The sequence below is a fragment of the Equus caballus genome, chromosome 22 (assembly GCF_041296265.1).
Source record: "Equus caballus isolate H_3958 breed thoroughbred chromosome 22, TB-T2T, whole genome shotgun sequence".
Classification (NCBI taxonomy): domain Eukaryota; kingdom Metazoa; phylum Chordata; class Mammalia; order Perissodactyla; family Equidae; genus Equus; species Equus caballus.
The window spans coordinates 38,822,764-38,842,247 of record NC_091705.1 but is presented as its reverse complement, the minus strand read 5'-3'; the positions used below and the strand labels follow the sequence as shown (position 1 = coordinate 38,842,247).

Genomic DNA, 19,484 nt, shown 5'->3' with positions numbered 1-19,484 from the left:
AGAGAACTGTCCCCAGCGCTCACTGTGTGTCAGGTACCCGGAGCTGAGTGTCACCCGGATTAGGTCACTGACTCCTCAACTCAGCCCCATTCCTGCTGACGGAAGGCTGCCCCCTGGGGCTCCCCAAATTTGGAGAAAATCCTCCAGGCCTGTCCTCTGGCCTTTTTGGGATTGTTGGCTCTGCCGGGGAATAAGCTGGATAAATAAACAAGAGGTTCAGGAAGCTCTTCTTGCCTCTTAATGTTCTCAATCTGCTGAGGCCACACGAGGCCATCCAGCTGCCTTGACAGCTGACATTAAACAGGCAGATAAATGAATCTCTAATATGATAGCAGGAAATGTTAAGTACTATCAAAAACAAACAAACAACCAAGTTAAGGCACTAGAGAGTGACTAAAGTGACTGCTTTAGACCAGGCGGTCAGGGAGGGCTTCTCTGAGGAGGCGACCGTTGAGCAGAGACAGAAGGACAAGGGAAGTGACAAAAAGAGCCAGCTGTGCAAGTCTCCAATAAAAGAGTATTCCAGGCAGAGGGAATAGCAAGTGCAAAAGCCCTGAGGTAGGAGGATGGTTGGCACATTTAGGGAAGGATGGGAGATGAGTGTGGCTGGAGCAGAGTGGGTGAGGGAGAGAGTAGGGGGACACGAGGTCAGAGAGGTAAAGCAGGAGGGGGTAGACCATGCTGGTCCTTGTAGGGCCTTGCAAGGACTTGGGCTGTGCTCTGAGTGAGGTGGAGCCATGGAGGGTACTGAGCAGGGTTCAGTTACAGGATCTGACTTAGGTTCCAGCAGGATCCTTCCAACTGCCGTGGGGAGAATGGACTGTAGTGGGATGAGGGCAGAAGCCAGGAGACCAGGAAGAAATGGGGCTCCTTGAGAGGGCTGTTGGGAAGACGAAATGAAAGCTGCCTAGGCCCGCCCAGCAGCGAGCCAGAGACAAGATCAGAACCAGACCTTCTGGGTTCCACATCCACGCTCTGCCCGCTGTCTCACCACACTTACAGGTGCCAAGCGCTCCATCGTCTGCAGCCTCCTCTTACTGACCAGCTCTCATCCACTCCTCTTAACCCCGGGGGGAGTACAGCTGGGCCCTGTCTGTCCCCAGGTAAGGAAGTGGTCTCAGACAGGGTAAGTTACCTGCGCCCGCTTTCCAGGGTATAAATGGGGGCAGGTGGGGGCGGGTGTAGGGAGTGGTGAGCCTGGAGTGAGGCCCAGGCCTTCCAGCTGGGAGCCCAGGTTCTCCCCCAGCACCCAAGGGTGCTCTCTTGCAGAGGCACCTGCACAGGAGGCTGGCACCCTAGGCACCAGGCAATCTCGACAACGGCCACCGTACCCTGAGCCTACTATGCTCCAGGTACAGGGATGTGCGCTTTACACTCATTTGTCTGTCCCTCACAGCAGCTGACGACACGGGCACTCGGAGCCCAGGCCCCAGTGGCTCTTACCCCTTCGTTACAGTTATTGAAGGTAATACACGGTGCGGTACAGCCCAGCCCCCCAACCCAGCCGGGTCCAACAGGCTAGGAATCTCAAGGCCTCTAACTGGTCTGGGGCGGGATGAGCAGGGGCCCTCGGCGGGGGAGACTATTTAGGTGGAAAGTGGTGGAAAGGCCCCTCTTGCTCTCCCACCACATTCTCTCCTCTCCCGCCAGGTCACCCTGCCCTCCTCATACTCCGGTTCCTTCCCCATCATCCTTTCTTCCCTGATATTCCCTCCCCCTCCCTCCCCCCCCCAATCCCTCCCTCCCTGCACATACCCCGCCTTTCCCCTACATCTCCCGTCCCGTCCCCCTACATCCTTCTCCGCCTCCATCCCACAACGCCCCTCCCCGCGCCCCCCCCCCCGCCCCCTGGCCCAGGGGGTGGGGGCCTGTCCCCGCCCGAGAGGAGGGGAGGGGGCTCTGCCGACCAGGGACGGCTCCGCGGCCCGCCCCCCGCCCTCGGCGGGCCGGCCGGCGGGGAGGGACCGGGGAGGGGCGGCCGCGGGGCGGAGGGAGCACCTGGGTGGGCCCCGGAGCCAGCCCCGCGGAGTCCCGCGCTCGGCCGCCGCATCCTCGCCGCCGGCCGTGCCATGTCCTGGGCTGTGCTCCTCGGGCTCCTGGCCGCGCTGCTGCTGCTGCTGCTGCTGCTGAGCCGTCGGCGCGCGCGGTGAGTGTCCCCGGCCGCCGCCCCCGCCCCGGCCCGCCAGCCCCCGACCCCGCAAAGAGGGCTCCAAGTGGAGAGGGGCGGCGCGGGAAGGGGCGAGGACCCCCTGGGTAGGTCCCGGGGGGCTGATCACCCATCGCTGGGCCCGGAGCGCGAGGGCTGGACTTGCGGGGGGTTCCAGGGAGGCCGAGGGTCTGCGGGTGGGGAGTGGGTGCGTGGACAGGCTCGCTGTGACCCGGGTGGAAGCGGCCTCTGCCTGGATCCGGCAGCTACTGGGGGCGCAAGCCCTGCTTGCTCGCAGCAGCCCTGCGGGGAGCCTTGCTCCTCACCCCGTCTCGCAGACGGGAGCGTTGAGGCCGGGGAGGGCAGACGCTCTGGGGATGTCGTCCTCCCAGCCCTGGAACCGCCTTCCACTGGATCCCTGACCTGGGTGAGGGGGCTGGGGAGGCTGGCTCTGTCCCTCTGCCTGTGGAGAAGCTCGGGCCCAAAGGGGTCTCCACTCCCCTGAGCCCCCACAGCCCGCGCGGGGTGCATCTCGGCTTCCTGCTCCATTGAGAACCTGCGATTTAGGAGAAAAAGTAAAACTCATACACCTCCGATCAGGGAGGAGGCCTTTTTCTCTTTATGAAACGTGTTTTCCATTAATTTGAATTGCACAAGGAGTAGCCGAATACGTTTGGCTTGAAACAAATATTTATCCCGTTTTAGATAAGACTGACGCCCTTTTAGCCACCCTTCCGACAATTCGGGACCTCTCCTGTTGATAAGCATGGGAGGAACCTTCCAGATTTTTTTAAAGTACACTTCTTATTTTAGACTAGTTTTATATTTATAGAAAAGTTCAACCGTCGTACAAAGACTTCCCGATACCTTGGCCAGTTTCCCCTACTGTTAATTATCTACTGTAACCCACTGTGCATTATCAAGGCCGTTTGTCAAAACTAAAGCACCAGCACTGGTCTGTTAGGATTAACGAAACTCCAGGCTTTGTTTGAATTTCATCAGTTTTTCCATTAATGTCCTATTTCTGTGCCAGAATCCAATCGAGCGTGCCACGCTGCCTTTAGTTGACATATTTCCTCAGTTTCCCCAGCTGTTTTTAAAATTGCTCTTACATAGATAATACAGGGCTGTGTGTGTGTGTGTGTGTGTGTGTATGTGTGTGTGTGTGTTTAAAGCAGAGTGTCTGAAAATTCCAGAAATTTATTGGAAACTTTTTATTTTCAAACAACATCTTAGTTAAATTTCCAAACAGTAAGCTCATGATATTTTTCTTCAACGACTAGACACCTTCTCAGGTGAAATTTAAAACCATGAATTCAATCATTTGCCTGGAAAAAAGGAAAAAGCAAATGAGAAGGGCAACAAGTAAGTTTCCCTGTGAAGAAATGAATTCGTCTTCCTACGTCGTCGGGCTTTCTGGAAGCTCGGTGCAGAGATGTTTCCAGACTGCTCATTTGCTTTTTTCACTCCGGATTTGGGTTGTGACGTCCGTCTATGTTGCTCCATAGAGATCTGGCTCTTTTTCATCTTCTGTGTAGTATTCCGTAGTATGAATAAATGGTTTCTTTTCTCCCTTTTATTCCTGTCCCTGTGGATGGACGTTTAGGTTGTTTCTGTGTTTTTGCTGTTTCAGACAGTGTGCTGTGGTCTTCCTGGGGGCCCCCTGGTCTGTGCTTTTCTCTGCGGGAGGTGAGGGGAGCCATAAAATACATGGATTCTGGGGGCTGGGGTACCTGGGTGCTCAGCATATAGAAATTCCCAGCCTCTGGGAATAAGAACAAGTCGAGGGGCTGGCCTGGTGGCTCGGTGGTTAAGTTCACACGTTTCACTTCTCCCTGGGCCGGGGGTTCGCTGGTTTGGATCCTGGGTGCGGACATGGCACTGCTTGAAAAGCCATGCTGTGGTAGGCGTCCCACGTATAAAGTAGAGGAAGATGGGCATGGAGTTAGCTCAGGGCCAGTCTTCCTCAGCAAAAAGAGGAGGATTGGCAGTAGTTAGCTCGGGGCTCATCTTCCTCAAAAAAAAAAAAAAGTTGAGTCACTGCTCTCTGCCTCAGTTTCCCAATCTTTAAAATGGGGATGATGATGATAATCGTAGGTAACAGTGGAATTGCTGGGTTAGAAGAAATGCCAATTGCACATTATTTTAGCTAATTTTTGCTGTCAGTCCAGAGAGCTAATTTATCTTTGAGGGTGAGCCGTTGATTTTTATACCTGTGGGTGGCTCAGGAGGGTCAACAAGTGGGTACTGGGGAGAAGTGTGGGCGTGGAGGTCACTGGCAACTGGGGGGCAGTTGCGTGGACCCTGGGGAGACCCAAAAGGGACCCCAGTATAGGCTCTAGTCTCATCTTCTTCTCTCATCTCAGTCAGGGGGCACTTTGTTACCCCCTTTTTACAGAGGAGGAAAACCGAGGCTCAGAGAGGCCAAGCAACTTGCCCAGATCTGCCTGGATTAAAAATCGGGGCTGCAAGAATTTTTAATTCCCAGGAAAAGTGAATTTTCACTCTTTCCATACATTATATTTGTGATCTGAATGCTCAAAAGTCTTACGATCACATGATGTTAAGATAGTGAGAGATGTGGCTGCAACCAGAAGGTTCCTAAGGAAGAACAAATACCCGGTGTTAGAGAAAGAGCTGGTGATGCTGACGCCGTGTCACCATGATTCAAACCCTCAGCTCATTCCTTTCTCCTGACCGGCCCCCGCTGGAGGTGACGAGGTCACGTGCCTCCCCCCATCTTACAGCCGGGGCTTAGAAAGCCTGCGTACCTCCTTAAAGCCACACAGGAATTGTATTCCTCATCTAGCTGGTTCCAAAATTCATGCTTTTCCCAGTAAAAAAAAAAAACCAAAAAACCCACCTTTTTAGTCTGTCTTTACCTCTGGCTTCATTTTTGTTTTTTTTTTAATTAAAAATTTTTTACTTATGAAAAATTTCAACGATATGGAAAAATAAAAAGAATGGGAGAGCCCCCAGGTACCCATCATCTTGATTGACAGTTGTTAACATTTTTTTTTAATTACGGATAGACTATCTCACCACGAAGCATTTCAGCATGCGTTTCAGAAAACAATGACAATAGCAATTCTGTTATCCTGCCTGAGACTATAGACAATAAATCTTAACATTCTCTAGCTCCCAGTCCAAATTCAAATTTCTGGAATTAGGGCAGGAACTTTTAGGCCCAGCTTGATAGCTGTGCGTGTTTTCTTCTGGGAGAGGTGGTGAGGCCTGGGGCTAGAATTAGGGGTCTGACTCCTGTGGCCATCGAGGCTGATGACCTGCCATGTGGCTGTCAGAAGCCTTCTCGCCTTCCTGGCCTTGTTCTCTCCCTTTCTGCTCTGGGATGGTTCATGCGGCCGGGCTCTCACGCCCCAGCCACTTCGCCAGGCTGAGTGCATCTCTCTTCATCTTTGGGTTTGTGTGGCTGCTGTAGGGAGCATTGGGAGAGGTCTTCTGGGAGGGAAGCCCCTTTTCGGGGGGACCAGAGGCCACAGTGGCATTAGGTTAGGGTTCCTGGTGGCTCAAGGGCTGATCTGGTCCCTTGCAGGATACGAAATTGCTAGGCGCAAATAAATCTGTCTCACTCCAACGTGCACTGACCAGAGGTCACCAAATGATGGTCCGTGGCTGGATTCAGCCCCCGATGGATCTGGTGTGTACCACACAGTACAAGGGGAGAGAACTGGGGGAGTCCACACACAAAACTCCAGATTCCCAGCTTCGCGTGAAAGATTGGAAGATGTAGCAACACTTGCTTGGGACTCCGTAGTAGAGCCCGCTCTAAACCTTGGCACAGTCCCCACCACTCCCTGTTGCTCTCCAACACACAGCTGTTCTATTTATCACCATACGAGCTCTACTATTTTTCTTACGTTGAGAGACAATCCTCTGAAACTGTCTACTAGAAAAACAGGAAAACAAAACTAGAGCAAGTTGGCCACCTGCTTTTTCTACACAGCGGGAGGCAAAGGGGAGGAGTAGGGGCGGATCAGGGAGATGCTCATTCATGGCAGACAGCCTGTGGGTGAGCCCTGGGGAAAGAAGGGGTTAACCTCCTTCTGTTCCCCGATTAAATCCTTCTGGCGCCTGAGGCCCCGAATTGAGTTGAAACCACTGGACAGAGAGGTCGGGCAATCCACCAACGTTGCACAGCTAAATGATGCAGCCTCTGCTCTGGGCAATCCAGAACGTGGACTGTGTGCCAGGCTCTTAATTTGTGTTAGCTCCCTTAATGCTTTTAGCAACATTAGGAGGCAGGTGCCACTCACTGAGCACCAAGTATGTACATGATTCATTCATCTGACACATATATGTGAAGCACCTGCCATGTGCCAGGCCCTGTTCTAAGTGCTGGGGTCAAGAAGTGCCCGCCCCCATGGAACTGCCGTCCAGTGAAGGCATGACCCTTCAAAGGACCAAAGGCGGACTGTTATCCATCCTTGACCCTCTGCCCTGAGTCGGGAAGGGTCCAGTGAGAGAGAGACTGGACAGCTGGCGGGGGTGGGGGTGTCTGTGAGCGAGGAATGGGCAGTTTCTGGAGGAACCCGCTTGAGGGGAATCAAAGCTCCAGGGGGGGATCAGCAAAGGTGCCTCGATGTCTGAACCAGGAAGGGCAGAAGGGCAGGCGACAGTCAGCTGTGTGGGCGGGAGCTGGGGGAGAGGGGGTCAAGCCCTCCAGCCCTGCCCACCAGGGCCTGGCGGTGCCTCAGAACAGTGAGAGTGTCCGTAGGAGGGGCCGGAGACCGCAGACCCCAAAATAGAGCTCCCTCCTCCTGGCCGCAGGCTGAGTCACCCTGGAGTGTGAGCTGAGCCCGCCTGGGCTTCAGGCCCCCGGCTGGAGGAGCCACCACATCACGGGTCAGACGCCTGGGCTCCCAGCTTCCTGCCTTTGTCTGCGCCTCCTCAGGACTTTTCTGGGGACAGATAAAAGGCTGCCAGAAATAACACCTGGCTCGCTGGGGAGCTTCCCCAGCTTCGGCAGGGAGAAAGGGCAGGGAAAGGAAGCCCTGGCCCCACCCAGCCGCTCACAGATGTCTGAGGGGAGAATCTCGGGCCGGCATCTGTGCAGTCGCTGCAACCTCTCTGTGTCTCAGTTTCTGCGTCTGCAGAGTGGGGAGGCAGACGTCCGCCTGGGGTGACTTGGGGCCAGGGTAGCATCAAGAGCGTGGGCTCTGCGGCCAGTCCTGCATGGGTTAGAAACCCAGCTCCTCCAGGGTGGGCCCTCGGGCAAGTGAGTCAGCCCCTCTGGGCCTCAGTTTCGTCTGCTGTAAAATGGGCTTGATGGTAATAGTTCCTTCCTCATAGGATCACACAGTCAGGGCTCATTAAGTATCAGCATTATTACCAAGCGAGGAAACACTGGAAAATGCACAGGGCCTGACGTACGCTTGCTGCTCAATAAGTGGCACCCCGAGTCTTATTGGTCCTGCTGCTCAGACCCACCCCAGCTACCAGGTGCCAGGTGCTGGCCAGACCTCCCTTCATCTTCATCACAGCCTGGTGTGATCAGTAGTGTTGTCACTCCCGTTTTACAGATGGGGAAACTGAGGCACGGAGAAGCAAAGTCACACATCCAGTAAGAAGCTGGGCTGGGATTTGAAGCCAGGAAGTGTGGGGCTGAACTGGGGCCCATAACCACCACGGCCTCCTGCCTCCTGTGCAGAAGTCACTGCGCCCGTGTCCTGTCTCTCTGGGTGGACCTGGGCCGGGAGAGGGCTGGTGCGCACCACGCTAACAGGGTACTCCAACCCCGTGCTCTGCCAGCATGCCACGTTTCCTTTATTTTTTAATTGATTTATTTTTTATGAGGTAACTGCTTTATAACATGATATAAATGTCAGGAGTACATCGCTGTATTCGGTTTCTCTGGAGACTGCATCATGTTCACCACCCAAAGATTGGCTACACTCCATCGCCACACACGTGCCCAGGCTCCCCTTCCGCCCTGCTCCCTGCCCCCTTCCCCTCTGGTACCCACCGATCCAACCTCCGTCTCTGGACACATTTCCTTTAAATGGAGCCTTCAGGAGGAGCTGCCTCCGGCCAGCGGCTCACAAAGAGATGAGGGGAGAGGAAGGGCCCTGGCGCCCCCCTGGTGCCCCAGAGCTGCCACTTCGCGGTTCTCCGCCATGACGGGCCCAGAGGCAGGGGAGGGCGGGCAGAGAGCGGGGTGGGGGGTGGTTGGGAAGGCGCCTCCCGATGCCCTCAAACCTCATCTCTGGTTCTGCTCCCATCTTTCTCAAACCCCAGCCCGTAAATCTGGTCAGTCTTTCTGTCCACCACCTGTTCCACCCTTTGGGCTATGTTGGGGACAGCCAGACGGAGGGAGCAGGAGGCTGTGGTGGAGGGGGGTGGAGGGGGAGGGGAAGCAGTCCCCTGGACTACAGGGGCTGGCACCATAGCCCCCCGTCCTGGAAGTGGAGGGGTCGGATGCCAAGCCTGGCTCACTGGGGACGCGCCTCCGCTCCCACCACTGCGGTTCTCCGGAAGGTACTGGAAGTCTCCTGACACACCTCCCCCGTCTCCTTCTCTGTTGCAGCCTTCAAAAGCGTGATTGCATCGCTTCCCTCCTCCGGCTCCTAACCTTCCAGAGGACCCACGTTGCACTTGGCGTCAAAGCCAGACTCTCTCCTTGGCCTTCAGACCCTCGAGGTCCAGGGGTCATCTCCTACCCCTCACCCCCACACTCTGCACTCTGACCACGTATGCTCCTGCTGTCTTGAAAACCTCATCAGATGTGCTCCCTCTCTGGGGCCTTTGCACCTGCTGTTCCCTCTGTCTGTAACACTCTTCCACTGTACTCCCTTCTCATCCTCCGGTCTTCGCTCACATGGCAGCTCTGCGGGGAGGCCCTCGCTGACCGCCTTCTCTAAACTAGGCGCCTCGCTCTCTCCTATCACCCTTCTTTTTTTCTTTACTGAAATGTAATTCACATACTATAAAATTCACTCTTTTAAAGTATACAATTCGGTGGGTTTTCGTATATTCACAGGGTTGTGTGCCATCAGCACCATCCAACTCCAGAATGTTCTCATCACCCCCAAAGTAAACCCCGTGCCCGTCAGCAGTCTCTCTCCATTGCCCCTCCCCTCAGCCCCTGGAAACGACTAATCTCCTGTGTGTCTCTGTGGACTCGCCTTTTCTGGACATTCCACAGAAATGGAATCATGCAATATGTGGCTTTTGTGTCCGCTTCTTTCCCGTAGCGTAACGGTCCTGAGATTCTTCCACACCATAGTGTGAATCAGTGCTGCGTGCCTTTTTATGGCTGAGTAATGTTCCAGGCCGTGGACCTGCCACATTTGTCTGTCCGTTCCTCAGCCAATGCACATTTGGGTTGGTTCCACTTTTTGGCTGTTATGGATAATAATATGACCGTAAACAATAGCGTACGAGTTTATGCATGAACATATGAACATATGTTTGCAGTGTTTTGGGGCATATCGCTGGGCTGTGTGGTAACTCTTTAACCTTTCAGGGGCCTGCCAGACCAGTTCCCACGGCAGCTGCACCATTTTACGTTCGCAGCAGACACGCACGAGGATTCCAGTTTCCCCACGCCCTCACCAGCACTTCTTTTGCTTTTTTCACTGCGGCCGTCTCAGGCGGTGTGACGCCGTAGGGCATTGTCGTTTTGATTTGCACCTCCCCCCGTGGCTAATGATGTTGAGCATCTTTTCATGTTCCTACTGGCCATTTGTATTTCTTCTTTGGAGGACTGTCCCTTCGAATCCTTCCTGAGTTTTTGAATCGGGTTACTTGTCTTTTCGTTGTCGAGTTGTATCTCCTTGACTTTCTTCCTCACGCTTCTCACTCTCGGCAGTGATTTTGCTTTTTTGTTTCTTGACCTTCTGCCCTTATTAGCAGGGAAGGCCCACGCGGTCGGGCGCCTTGCTGTCCTGCGTGGTGCTGTCTCTCCAGCGCCCAGAGCTGACCTCTTCAGAGTTAATATCTGGTGAAGGAGTGACTGAGTCCGCAGTGAGGAGAGAGGCAACGAGTCACTCACTCACGCATTCGGCAGACAGCGAGCTTCCTGCATCCCTGTGGTTCTGATAATTCTAAGACTGAAACAGGGGTCCTAGCCTGGGTTTCGGGCCCTCCACGGGGTCCACCACGAGCACCGGCTCTTCAGTGTTGTGAGGCCCACTTTGTGCACGTGCTGTAGCTCTCCTTAGTGACCATCCCTCCCTCAGAGGATGCGATGAGACATTCATATCTTCGGCGCTTGGCCAAGGGCAGGGCCTGGGGTAAGTGCAGTGTAAGCCTGAGTGTGTTAGCTACTTCTTGTGTAACAAATTACCACACACTTAGCAGCTTAGAAAAGCACCCACTTATTGGCCTACAGTTTGGTAGGTCCGAAGTCCAGCACAGTGCGGCCGGGTTCCCTGTTCAGTCTTATAAGGCTGAAATCAAGGTCCCAGCCAGACTGCCTTCCTATCAGGAGCCTCCGGGGAAGAATCTGGCTGAAGACAGCTCCTTGGGATTGTAGGACTGTGGTCCCTGTTTGCTTGCTTGCTGTCAGTCAAGGTCCACTTGTAGCTCCCAGAGGCCGTCTGCATTCCTTGCCATGTGGCCCCTTCCATCTTCAAAGCCAGCAACAGAGAATTTCCCTTATGTCAAATCTTTCTCATGCTTTCAGTCTCTTTTGCCTTGTCTCTTGTAAGCCCTGTCCCCACCTGATTAGGTCAGGCCCACTAAGGAAAATCATTCTTTCTTTTTTTTTTTTGAGGAAGATTAACCCTGAGCTAACTGCTGCCAATCCTCCTCTTTTTTGCTGAGGAAGACTGGCCCTGAGCTAACATCCATGCCCATCTTCCTCTGCATCATATGTGGGATGCCTACCACAGCATGGTGTGCTAAGTGGTGCCATGTCCCCACCCGGGATCCGAACCAGTGAACCCCAGACCACCAAAGCGGAACGTGCGAACTTAACCACTGCACCACCAAGCCGGCCCCAATCATTCTTTCTTAAAGTCAACTGTACCATTTATCCCCGACTCAGTGGGAGGGGATTATATAAGAATGTGGGTCATCGTAGAATTATGTCTACCGCGGTGAGCTATAAATAGTTACGATGTTCTCAGAGACATCCCTCTGCTCTCACAGATGATTCTGAGCTTGAATATCACACATGCAACCTTCACCCCCTGGTGAACTGGCATGTACCCCTGGGACATCCCCACAGGCCATGGGCCTGGCCTCTGGTCCCCTGAGATACGTCAGATTCTGAGCTGGAGAGGGGCGGTCAGGGGTCAGGAACAAGGCCAGTCCTTCCTCCACCTTCTGCCACTCAGCCCTGCTCTCCAGTCTCATCTTTTCTCCGTGGGCACGACAGGGAGGGCGAGACGACCAAAACCCTGGTCCAGCTTGGTTCAGACAGAGAACTCTGTCTATACTACTGGATTCTGGAAGGCTCTCTCGCCCACAGAGAGATGACCATCTCGATTAGACTCTGGAATATGTACCAACATCAACTGGTCCCCAAGCTTCTGCTCTCAACCCCCTATAATCCATTGATCCTGGAAGCCCCTAAGCCAAATCATGCCCATTCTCTGCTCCAAACTCTCCCCTGGCTCCCACCTCACTCAGAGAAAAAGCTCAAGTCCTCGCAGCTGCCCACAAGGCCCTTCACGGTCTGGCTCCCATTACTGCTCTGGCCTCAACTTCCACTACTTCTTGCTCCCTCCAGTCCAGCCACGCTGGCCTCCTTACTGTTCTTTGAACACACCAGGCATGTTCCAACCTCAGGGCCTTTGCACTTGTGTTCCTCTGCCCAGAGGCTCTTCTTCCAGATCTCCATGTGGCTCCGTCCCTCACTACCTTCAGGTCTTTGCTCAAATGTCTCCTCAGGGAAGCCAGCCCTGCCCGCTCCATTTAAAACCACACCCCATGCCCTGCACCCTTCTCCTCTTCCCTGCTTCCTCAAGTGTGATCCGTGCTGTGGCTTCTGCAGGCGACCTGGCGAGCCTCCCCTGGACCTGGGCAGTATCCCCTGGTTGGGCTATGCCTTGGAGTTTGGAAAAGATGCTGCCAGCTTCCTCACTAGGATGAAGGAGAAGCATGGTGATATCTTTACTGTAAGTGCCTCTTGTGCCTCTTGGGAGGGAAGGAATGAGCAGCTGGGCCTGTCATACTGATTCCTTCTACGTTCTTCTATACGCTAACCTGCCCATGCAACATCCAGTGGTCCATCCATATGTCTATCCCACTATACACCCAACGCTTATCTAACATCCGCCTCTTCATTATCCCTCTAGCATCTTCCCAACATTGAACTGTGCCGTCATTCAATATCTATCCAATATTTGTACATCCATCCAGCTGACCCCTATCCATTCACTTAACTTCCATCTATCCAACATCCATCCATCTAACATCTATCTTTCTGCCTATCTACCCAATATCTAAGCAGCATCCTTCCATCCTAATATCTACACAACATTCATTCATATATTCCATTCCATCAAACTTCCATCTATCCGCTCATTCATCCATCTTTTCATCTACCTATCCAACATCTGTCTATCTAGCCATTTATCCAGTATCTATCTCTCTGTCTAGCCAAATTTATCCAGAATTCTTCTTTGCATGTACCTAACATCCATCCAACTTTCATCCATATATTCAAAATTTTTTTAAAGATTGGCACCTGAGCTAACATCTGTTGCCAATCTTTTTTTTCTTCTTCTTCTTCTCCCCAAAGCCCCCCAGTACATAGTTGTATATTCAAGTTGTAGGTCCTTCTGGTTTTGACATATATTCAATTTTCACCGACTTCTGTTCTTCTGTTTACCTACTCACCTTTCCATCCATCTGCCACTATCCACCCAATGTTCAGTTATCTATCCATTCAGTATCTGGTGTCTATCCACTTGATATACATCTATTTATATCTCCAGCCATCTATCCTTTCAACATCTATTCAAACCACCACCCATCCATCCATCTTCCACGTATCCTTCCAACTTCCTTCCACCCAACATTAATCCTCCAATCTATTTACCCAATATCCACTCAGCATCCTGCCATCCATGTACCCAACATTCATCCAAACATTTAGTTTCCAGCCAACCTCTAGCTGCCCATCCATTCATCTCTCCATCCAACATACCTTCACTGATCTATCCTTCCATTTATCCAACCATCTAACAATCCATCCAAAAGCATTTTTTCCTTGAATATTGGCTTCTATTTTATAAGAGAGTTTGATTTATGTGACTCATAGACCACACTTTGAAAATAAGGCCAAGGCGGTGGGTAGAATTATGTGGCCCCTTCCACAGACATTTGAGGGCAGACACCCTTACCCTTGTTAACCGCAGGATTGCAGCTCTCCAGAGCCGCTGCCTTCCCTTCTTGGGGAGCATGTTACATACCGAGCTCAGCCTCCCAGAGAAGTGGGCATCGCTTGCACGTCCACTAGCATTTACCCAGCAACACCCATTGTTTATCAGTCCATCCATCTATCCGTCCATCTGTCCATTCATCCGTCCTTCCTTCCATCCACTTATCCATCCATCCACCCACCCACCCATCTATAATCTATCCAGCAGCAGTTATCTACCAACATCCTTCCATCTATCCTTCCATCCATCCTTCCATCCATCCATCCATCCATCCAATCATCCAGTCCATCCACCTGTGATGCACACAACATCCACCTGCTGCCTACTGCGGGCAGACTCTCTCCTGGCTGCTGAATATATGACAGTAACCAAGATAACCATGGCAGGTGCTTAAGAGTGACGTGCTGAATTCCAGTCCTAGCTCTGCCACTTCTCAGCTGTGTGATCTGGGGCACATTAGGTACCTTCTCTAAGCCTCACTGTGCAGCTATAAATGGGTGGATGATGGTCCCTACCTCACGGGGTAGTCGTGAGGGGTATGGAGAACATTGTCCGTTGAGTGCTGGTGGGGCCAGTGCCTGGCACGGGGTAAGCCCTTGACACTGAGGTCTACTGTTATTCCTGACGCTCCTCCTCGCTGCATCCCCGCCTCCCCCAGGTGCTGGTCGGGGGCAGGTACGTCACTGTCCTCCTGGACCCACATTCCTACGAGACGGTGGTGTGGGAGCCTCGCAGCAAGCTGGACTTCCACGCCTATGCTGTCTTCCTCATGGAGAGGATTTTCGACGTGCAGCTTCCGCATTACAACCCCAGCGACGAAAAGGCCAAGATGAAACCGTGAGTGGCTGGAGACGGTACCTGTGGGTGGGCCAGGGTCGGGGGCCTGAGTCTACCTGCATAGCCCGAGTCCTGTGTGGGTCGGGCTTCTCTCCACAACAGGTGTCCAGTAAAGACATTTGTTTTGAATAAACAAACAAAAACAAAACAAAAAACAACCTAAAGGAATGGGCCGAAGAAGAACTCTAGCCTTCTGAGGAGGAAGCTTTGATTTTCGTAGAAAGAGACCAGGGTTTGGGTCAGCCTGATCTGGCTTCAAATCCCGGCTCCACCACTTCTCAGCTTTGTGGCTTTGGACGAGTCACTCCCCCTCCTGAGCCTCTGTTCCACGTCTATAAAATGAAGAGAGCTGAGTGGGGTGATTATCATTTTCGAGTCCATACTCTGTTCCAGGCATCATGCATGATCTCATTAGTCTTCACGACGGTGCTGGAGGGCCAGTAAGTTATAGCCCCACTTTATAGATGAGGACACGGGCTCAGAGAAGAGCAGTGACTTGTCTTAGGTCACACAGCTAGGAAGTGGTGCAGGTCCTGAAACATGAGGAATAATCACGTCAACCAGAGGACATATGAGCACACTTACTCTGCGTGAATTCAGCAAACATCAGATGACCTATTCACACTGGCCACCGTCCTAGAGGCTGGGGTGCAGAATGATGCCAGCCACCATTGAAGACACCTACCCCATGCCAGGGGTTTGATAGGCACACTTCCATATGTGTGCAGTAGTCTCAGGAGGTAGGCATTTTTACCCCTATTTCACAGATGAGGAAACAGGCTCAGGGAAGTGAGGTGGCTTACCCAAGGCCGACCGCTAGTAAGTGGCAGAGCTGGGATTTGAACCCAGGTCTGCAGCCTCCACAGCTAATTCTCTGGATCTGTCTCCAGGAAGTCACCTCCTGCGGTCAGGAAAAGCATCTAGAGGCAGGTTCCACAGGACGGCCAGCGCTAGGAAAGCCCAAGTGTGAGGTGGACATTGATGACGTGGGGCCCCGTCTGACCTTGGCTTTGTGGGACGGCTGCTAGGAGTGCTTCTGAGCCTGATGTCCTGGGTCCCATTAGCAACAAGACTCCACAGTTCACTGCATCCTATGCCCCACCCAGAGAGGACGCCAGTTTCCTCCGGGTCTACCCTAAGGGTTTCTGGGAATTTCTCAGAAGCCGGCATGATGTCTTCTGGGCATGGCTGCCACATCTGTTGAGGACTCCTGTCTCCATCAAGGACTAGCGCTTGGAGTGGGGTCAGGGGAACAGCTGGATCGCAGTCAATCTCTAGGTCTGCTCCCATTTATCGAGGATTTACAATGTGCCGGGTGCCTAATAAGCCCTTTACACACGTGATCTCCCATGGGTCCTGTCTGTTGTGTTTCCAACGATGTTCCAGCTTGAACATCCGACCGCTTTTATTCCCTGGGAGTTCACGGAACCGCTCTGGACGCTTTCCCCTCTTGAATTATCCAAGAACCCGGGCGCTCGCTCAGTCCGGAGGGGCCCATCCTCCTTGCAAACAGCAGGCGGCGGCAGAGAGCAGGAGCACCTGTTCCGTACACCTGCTGCCACACGGCGTCGCTGTGGAGCGCCGGCTCTGCCCGCCCCGCGGACTCTGCGCGCCGGCTGCAGTGGCCCCTTCTGGTCTAGATCCCTGGCAGGGTGCGGAGGGGCCTTAACCTTTGATACAAGGTCCCACCTTCTGGGCTTCTAATCGTGCCCTCAGCCATGGCTCAACGTTGATTCTGTGTTGCGGAGGCTCAGCACAGAGGGGGCTTCTCCTTTCAGCCACGTTCTCCCGGGTCTGGTTTTCTCAGACTCCTGGGCACACGATGCGACCAGGTCACAGGCCAGAATCCCTTATTCCTCACATCCCGCTCACTTGGGGTCGTGTCTTAGTAGCAGTCTTCGGTCAGGGGACACTTTAACTCTCCAAACAGGTCTCCCTAAGTTTGGATCTCCAGGAGAAAGGGTTGGTCTCTTGGTTCCTCTCTTCTAGAAGTCTGGGGGCTCCTTGTCCAAGCTTGTGTGCCCCGAGGAGGGACAGACTATGAGGGTGAAGAGTTCAGACTCTGGAGTGAGGCAGGTCAGCGTTTCTGTCCCAGCTGTATCACTTACTGGCTGGGTGACCTTGGGAAAGTCACTTTTCTGTCTGTCTCTGAGTTTTTCCATCCTTAAAATAGGTATCATAATAGTAATGATTGTCAAAAGATGAAAGAGATTATTGCACTCAGGACAATAAATGGTAACTATCGTCGTTGTTAACGATGCTAGTAATAATAATATCATTTTGTTTAAGCTGGTCTTCCAAAGGCCCCCATTGCCCTGAGGAACTGGAGCCCTGGGAGCCTGGGGTTCGGGAGGGAGGCCCCTGGCCTGTGTGCGTCTGTTTCCCTGGGGAGGCTGCTCTCTCACTCCTGTGCTCCTCGCCCCAGGACTCTCCTCCACAGAGACCTCCAGGCGCTCACGGAAGCCATGTATACCAACCTCTGCACCGTCCTGCTGGGCGACACCACAGAAGCGGGCAGTGGCTGGCAGGAGATGGGGCTCCTCGATTTCTCCTACAGCTTCATGCTCAGGTGAGCGTGTGCGGCTCCCCCTCTCCTGCATGGAGCCCGGCCTCCGGACCTGGTTCAGCCACTGATAGTGGCAGAGGAACCAGGGGAGCTCTGGGGGGAAGCAGTTTGGGACACTGAAAGCCAAGACTGTAAGATGACATTTTGCATCTGGGGCCCCAGGTGTTCAGCTGGCTCAGCCTCTGAGTTATAAAGGAGACTCCGGCCAAGAAAGGGGCCTGTCCAGTCACCCAGGGAGGGAGTAGGAGAGTAGGGCCTCAGAGACCGTCTTGTCCTGTGGCCTCCAGCCCTCGGAACTGCACAGCCCAGGAAGACAGACTGTGTGGGAGACCAGCCCAGGACTTGAGCTTTTTATCAGCCCTTGTAAACATCTGTTAAAACTGCACTACCGATGTTCCCTCCTTCAGCAGTGCCGGACACTGTCCCAGGCACTGGGAACACAGCAGGGACAAGACAGATGAAGTCCCAAAACTCACAGAGCTGACACTACTGGGGGAGACAGATAATAAACCGAGAAATAAAGCCGATTCTGTCAGAGAGTGACAAATGCGATGACGGAGATCCGTAGATGGGGTGACAGCACTGGGGGCTCTTTTAGCCGACTGAAAAGGGGGGCCTCTCGGAGGTTCTGGCCTCAGAGTGCAGACCTGACCATAAGATGCCCACCATGCCAAGATTCTGGGCAAAGGGAACAGCAAGTGCAAAGGCCCGGAGGTAGGAAGAAGCTTGGCAAGAGGCCAGTGTGGCTGGAGCCTGATGACCAAGGCCGGGTAGGGAGGAGATGAGGGCAGAGAAATTGGCGAACCAGGTCTCACAGAGCTGCAAGGCCAAGGAAGCCTTTGGAATTTTTTCTAAGTAAGACAAGTGACTTTGGCCGTTTAACAAGCCTGTGGCATGGTTGAACTCAGAGTTTTAAGAGGTCTCTTTGGCTGCCAGAAGGTCGGTGTGTGGCAATGAGGGAGAAGCCAGAGGACTCGGTGGAGGTGGTTGTAGTTGCCCAGGTCAGAGAGGACCGTGGCCTGGACCCGGGGGATGACATGGGAGATGGCGAGAATTGGGGTAGCTTTGGGGCCAGAGTTGACAGGACCTGCTGCAGGATTGACTGGGTGATGGGGCCAGGGGGAGCAGGAGCCGGGACAGCTCAGTGACTTTTGGTGGTGCCGTTAACTGACCAGCATCCCGTAAAGGAAAGGCCGTTTCAACCGCTCCAAGAATTTGGAGGGACAGAGTTCCAGCATAAAGGACAGGCATTCACCGACACGTATGGGCCCACAGGTACATTTATGACACATGCGCATGTGCGCGCATGCAGGCTCAATGTGTGTTAATGCATTCCATCCTCACAACAGCTCTGGGGGGCTGGAAATTTACAAACCCCATTTGACAGAGGAGAAAACTGAGGCCAGGAGAGTCCGGGTCATCGCCCGGAGTCCCGGAGCTGGGGGCGTGGCAGGGATGGCTGTGTGCCGACCCTCGCTGTGTACCAGGGCCACCTTTTCCCCATTTCGCCTGAAGCGGTGCAGACACCATCAAGGCTGTTGGTGGTCTGGGCGATGGTGGCCTGGTGCACCGTCATTGTATGATGGGGAGACCGAGGTCCAGGGAGAGACCTCCCAGCAGGTTCCCAGCAGGCCACCTCCAGGGCTCCTGGCTCCTGCCGCCCCGTGTCCTTGTGCGGGCCAAGAAGTCAGGGAGGAAGCTGTGGCACCAGGGGAGGTGGGGACAACGTGGTGGCAGCTGGGTCTGTGTAGGCCCACGGTAACGGCAGGCGCAGTTCAGGGTCAGATGTAATTGGACCCCGTGTCCTCAGGGCCCGAGGCCTCGGCTGGAGCTCCTGCCTCCTGGATCAGCAGGCTTGGGCCTTGTCGTCACCATCCGCAGACCCTCTAATAGGAAGGGAACGGGCGAGGTGGATGACAGGGACACTGACGTGGAGGTGCAGCTTCACACGGCCCCAGACTGTGAGATGCCACCGCTTAAACCTGCCACCTGTGCTATGCGGGCCCCTGCGTCACTCAGAGTCACGTCCGAAGTTCTAACCCTGGCTTACAGCATCCTGCACGATCTGCCCCCGCCCCTCCTGCCCTCATCCCTCCCAGTGTTCCCCTTGCTCTCTCCCCGCCATCTCAGCGGCCTCCTGGCTGTCCCTTGAACAGGCCAGGTGTGCCCCCACCTTGAGGCCTTTGCAGTTTCTGTTCCCTTACCTGAGAATGCTGTTCCCTACATGTCTTGTGGCTCCTGCCTCACTTTATTCAAGTCTCATCTCGAGTGTCACTCCTCAGGGAGGCCTTCCTGACCCCCCATTTACTATGACGGACCTCTCTGCTTACCCAGCCCGGGTCCAGCTTTATGTTCCCTTATGGCTCCTGTCGCCACCTATAGGTCATGCGTGTATTTACACATGTAGTTATTCACGTCTGTCCCCAGCCGTGTGCTGTGTTGCTTTGATGAGGAGGTGCCGTGGGAAGGGCCTTCACTGCCACAGTGTGAAACCGCGTGGCCTTTTTGGTTTTCTTTTCATTGCCTGTCTTTGGTAGAAATATATGTACTAGAAAATGGTTTTCTGCTTTAAGAATGAAGCCAG

General features: G+C 53.7%; 1 protein-coding gene across 3 annotated transcripts in view; it reads left to right on the top strand.

The window, feature by feature from the left end:
• The first annotated feature begins 1,895 nt into the window (after nt 1-1,895).
• The window catches only part of PTGIS (prostaglandin I2 synthase), a 43,512-nt gene continuing 25,923 nt past the window's right edge, over nt 1,896-19,484 (top strand). The window contains exons 1-5 of one of the 3 annotated variants that reach the window (XM_070246922.1): nt 1,899-2,146; nt 8,691-8,854; nt 12,105-12,228; nt 14,156-14,334; nt 16,760-16,903. In XM_070246922.1, coding sequence (XP_070103023.1) covers nt 12,199-12,228; nt 14,156-14,334; nt 16,760-16,903 — 353 coding nt within the window. In that variant the 5' untranslated portion in view covers nt 1,899-2,146; nt 8,691-8,854; nt 12,105-12,198. Of the gene's footprint in view, nt 2,147-8,690; nt 8,855-8,895; nt 10,399-12,104; nt 12,229-14,155; nt 14,335-16,759; nt 16,904-19,484 lie in introns of those variants that run through there. The other 2 variants (XM_001501166.6, XM_070246923.1) reach the window with 2 other exon arrangements.